The following is a 5,100-nucleotide window of genomic DNA, read 5'->3' on the forward strand; positions in this document are numbered from 1 at the left end:
ATCCTAGTTGTTGGACCCTCACTATCACTCATTGCCTCACCCCAGAGTATTTTAATACGTGGAGAATCAAAAGGAAAGTTTAACATTCTAGAGTTTCAGTGAATATAGGCCAAGTGTGGGAGAGTGATAGTAATTGTCTCAATAACACTATACATGTCATTGAATCATACAGATGTTGTTTAATTGTCCTTCATGTAGAGTAGTTACTCTCCACGCATGCAGTCGATCCTGACTCCACCGGAATGGACCGAAATCCGCTCCTTACCAATCCAAAACTAGAAATCCAGTACACTCTCACCGTTCTTCTCGGACTCTCTTGTCCCTTCTCAGCCAACCATAATCTCTCTATCTCTCCCTCGAGGAGAGGTTCTCTCCATTACTTCCTAAACCTACAAATCCCACAAACTCCGCTGCTCGCCCTTAAACTCCCCGAAGTTTCCCGTCTCCGTCTTCATCTCCGTCTCCGGAGAACTCTTCCATCGAACCATATACCCAATGAATCTCTGTATGTGATCCCCTCTCTCTCTCTCTCTCTCTCTCTCTCTCTCTCTCTCTCTCTCTCTCTCTCTCTCTCTGTGTTCGAAATTCTGTCACGAAGCGCTAACAATAAACAAAAGTGTGTGTATCTTCTAAAATCCACCACAAATCTTCAGAATTCAGATGTACGTGGGCCGCACATCGAGAAATGGCATCTTCCAGCAGCCCCACAAAATCATCTTCCTCCAGCAGGCCGCCGACGGCCGTGAAATTCGCCCGACGAACATCTTCCGGAAGAGTCGTCAGCCTGTCAAGAGACGAGGATTTGGATATTCCGGGAGAGTTCAGTGGTTCAGGCGACTATATCGATTACACCGTTCTCATGCCTCCAACCCCCGATAACCAACCCATGGGTGCCGGCTCGGCTGCTGGCCCATCCTCTTCCGGGCCGGGTTCACGGGTGGGAATTACCAGGAGGGCCGGTGAAGGGAGTAGCGGTGGAGGAGGGAGCAGCAGCGGAGTGGAGGCAAAGATGGACCGGAGGATGTCGGTGATGAAATCAACCAAGTCAATGCTGTTGAGGAGTCAGACAGGGGACTTTGATCATAACCGTTGGCTGTTCGAAACAAAGGGAACGTACGGTATAGGTAATGTGGTGTGGACAGATCCTGATGATTATGGTGGGCCCGATGGGGGTGTGAAAGCGACTGATTTCATTGACAAGCCATGGAAGCCGTTGACAAGAAAGATTCGGGTGCCCTCCGCTATTCTCAGCCCTTATAGGTGATGTAATCTACTCCCTCCATGGATTGACGGACTTATTTCCTTTTCTTTTTATCTTTTCACAACCCTTCCACCTCCCCAATGTATAGCTTGGCCGGACAGCCCGACCATTTAGCCTTGATGTGGGAGTTCACCTAGTTGTACAACATAGAAGGATGACAAGGCAATGCTTGATCATTTGATATTTAGGATATGGTTTAATTGATCTCATGCTATTTTAAATTTTTTTTTTTTAGTAATATATATATATATAGGGGTGTCAATTTGTGGCCCGAACCGGGTAAACCGACCGGGACCGACCGTTTAAAGACCGGCCCGGCCCGGACCGTTTATTAAACGTGTCGGGCTTGAGCCCGGCCCGTTTATAAATGGTCGGTCTTGGTTTTGCTACTTGAACCGTCGGGCGCCCGACCGAGACCGACCGAATAACGCCCGACCGAGACCGGCCTATTGTGCACCGACTTGGCCCGACCCTTTAATGATTGTAGAATACCTATTTTACCCCCCCAAATTAAAGAATAAAAACTAAAAAGTAAAGACATGTTCACATTTTAAATAATGGTTATATTTTGTATCATTTATTGATTTATTGTCATTTTTTTGGACTTGCATAAGTGGGTCGGAATATAATAGCACATTTTAAAGAGGGCCCGTTTAAAAACCGGTTAAAACCCGTTTAACATTAAACATGTCCGTAGCCCGGTTAAGGCCTGACTAAAGCCCGATTAAGGTGGCCCGATTATAAACCAAGACCGACCGACCGAATATAAAGTGTACCATGCCCTCAATAACTAAGCCCGATTAGTTAAATGGGCGGACACGGTGTAGCCTTTGAAAGTCTTCAAGCCCGATTAAGCCCGACCGAAACCGAACCGGCCCGACCGGTTGACACCCCTATATATATATATATATGTGTGTGTGTGAGGCAGTTTTCTTCCACCCATGGCTGTCGAGTAGGGTTCACTCACCATCAACAAAATAGATAGTGCCCTTCCTCATCATTAGTTCTAAGTATCTGTATCAGATCGACTCTATCGACTGAGACCTATATCGATACCTGATTGTTCTGAATCAGTTACTAATATCATTTCAGGAGCAAATCATAAAGAAAATGTACGTTTTTTTTTTTTTTTTTTAAATGTAAGAAAAAAGTGACATCGCACCAATCTGATCCAATCTAGATCAATATTGAATCGTTATCATATCGATACCAAATCCATGCTTTCCCACTCTCTAATGCTTATCCCAAGAGACCTAGACCCATTAGCAAAGAAATTCTTCATTCACTATGGATGAAGAGAAACTAACTCCAATAAGATTTTTAAGATAAGGCCTAGTGGTCCTCGAAACTTACACTCTGTTGGTAAGGCAAGGATCAAGAGAGCAAGCAGTTGTAATTAAGAATTTTGAAATGAGAATAAGTAAAACCAAAATGTGAAGCAATGAAATGCTGTAACCTTTAAGCTTCATCTACCTATCGAACAAAATCAAGCCAAAAAAAAAAAAACAATCTCGGGTTCAACAGGGATTTCTATAGCTTTGTCTCCTATAATCTTTTCACACACCAGTGTAGGGTTTTTCTTTTGCCACATAGAAATGTCTTATTTTTTTTTCGGTAAATGGAAATGTTTATTGTTGTAGACTTGTAGTTCACTCTTCACTCTTATGACATATTATCTTCTTCAATATCAAACTATTATTATTTATTTTTGTAAAGCAGAAACTAACCAGTAACTATTGGGTAAATATAACTACAGGCTCTTAGTGGTGTTGCGTCTAATTGCGCTTGGGCTATTCGTTCAATGGCGAGTTCGAAACCCAAACTCAGACGCATTGTGGCTTTGGGGGATGTCAATTGCGTGTGAGATCTGGTTCGCCTTCTCATGGATCCTGGACCAACTCCCCAAACTCAACCCAATAAACCGGTCCACCGACCTTGCCGCCCTTCGTGACAAGTTCGAAACCCCTTCCGCAGGTAACCCACACGGCCGTTCTGACCTCCCTGGTGTAGACATATTTGTCTCCACCGCCGACCCAGAGAAAGAACCCCCACTCGTAACGGCCAATACCATGCTCTCAATCCTAGCTGTCGATTACCCCGTTGACAAGATCTCTGCTTATATATCTGACGATGGAGCAGCCATCCTCACCTTCGAAGCCATGGCTGAAGCTGTCAACTTCGCGCATCTATGGGTCCCATTCTGCCGCAAGCACAATATCGAGCCACGAAACCCTGACAGCTACTTTAGCATCAAGAGAGATCCCACCAAGAACAAGAAACGGCCAGATTTCGTCAAGGACCGTCGTTGGATCAAGCGGGAGTATGACGAGTTCAAGGTTCGCGTCAACGGTCTGCCGGATTTGATCAAGAAACGATGTGACATGTACAACAAGAGAGAAGAACGAAAGGAGCGACAACTTGCACGTGAGAGTAGTGATGCAGGTTCTCTTCCGGCTGATGGCGTGAAGGTCCAGAAGTCCACGTGGATGGCCGATGGGACCCATTGGCCAGGTACGTGGTATAATCCATCACCGGATCATTCTAAAGGAGATCACGCTGGAATCATACAGGTATGGTGTTATCACATATTTTTGAAATTTGGACTGGATCCTCAAGTCTTGAATCTTGTTCCGATTAACCATTTAAAGACCCAATTATAATGCATGTTTGAATTCAAGCACAGTCCCTACCCAAAAAAAGAAAAACAAAAATTTCAAGTAAGGTCCATGATTGTAGATCCATAGCTGACCCAAAATTCTAGGCTTATGTTTGGAAATTAAGAGAAAAAAATTAAAAAACAAACAAATAAAGACAAAAATTATGAAAAAATAATAATTAATTTATGTGTTATTCTTATTTTTTAATTTTTTTTCTTATTTGTACGGAAGTTCTCCCAACCCTAAAATTAGGGATCTAAGACAATGTTTGAGTGTCAAGAAATGAACTAAAAATGAAAAGGAAAATTTTGAATTAAGAAGAGCGATAGACACATAAAGCAATTAATTATGCAATAATTGCTTTATGTGTCTCTTTATCTCCTCAAATTCAAATTTTTTGGATCTTGATTTTTTTTTTTTTTTTTTTCATTTCTTGACAATTAAGCTTACCCTAACAACTAAACTTACCCTCACTCTTCACAAAATTTGTGTAGTGTAGGAAAGATTCCTATTGGTGGCTTGCAGGAACTAAACTCCCCTTACTTCTATAGAAAATCTTCTAAGGCATTTAATCAAGTCAAGATCCAAGTTTGGATCTATAGATAATGAAGACCTATTTTGATAAACAAGAATCCAAGAAAAAAAAAATTAAACATGGGAAAACATTGTTAGAACTCCCTATGGGTTTGAGATTGAAACCCTATGGAGGAAACCACACAGGAAAAACAAGAACACGAATCTAATAAAATTATGGAGGATCGATTTGTACCTTTCACCTAGTATGCTGAAGATGATTGATGTTGGTCATTCCCACTTTCGCTCTCTTGGCTTGGCTATGGATCTTCTACAGCCCCTTAAACCTCCTTGGTTCTCTCACTTTAGTGGTAAAGTGGGGAAGAATGAATAATGGTTGTAGGGACCCAAAACCTAGTATTTATAATACTGTCCTGCACTCAAAACCCTAAACCACAATGGGTTGAGCCAGCATATCCCTAAGCTTGAGAGTGGACCGAACCGGTTCATGCAATTTGACTCTCACCCATTTAATCAACCCGAATAATTAATTTAGCCCATAAATCCAACAATCTCCCACTTGGGCTACATTAATTATAAGGATGTCTTTTAAATTGGTGTGGCCATAGAATCTTATTACATTAACCACTCTTACTGTGATTCAGTTGA

At 42.2% G+C, this 5,100-nt stretch overlaps 1 protein-coding gene across 1 annotated transcript; it reads left to right on the forward strand.

Moving 5' to 3' along the window:
* Positions 1 to 335: 335 nt before the first annotated feature.
* LOC122084814 (cellulose synthase-like protein D1) lies at positions 336 to 3,921 on the forward strand. Its single transcript, XM_042653240.1, has 2 exons — positions 336 to 1,260; positions 3,018 to 3,921. Exons 1-2 carry the CDS (start codon positions 686 to 688, stop codon positions 3,919 to 3,921), a joined length of 1,479 nt encoding a protein of 492 aa, XP_042509174.1. The 5' UTR covers positions 336 to 685.
* The last annotated feature ends 1,179 nt before the right edge of the window (positions 3,922 to 5,100 follow it).

The sequence above is a fragment of the Macadamia integrifolia genome, chromosome 7 (assembly GCF_013358625.1).
Source record: "Macadamia integrifolia cultivar HAES 741 chromosome 7, SCU_Mint_v3, whole genome shotgun sequence".
Lineage (NCBI taxonomy): Eukaryota > Viridiplantae > Streptophyta > Magnoliopsida > Proteales > Proteaceae > Macadamia > Macadamia integrifolia.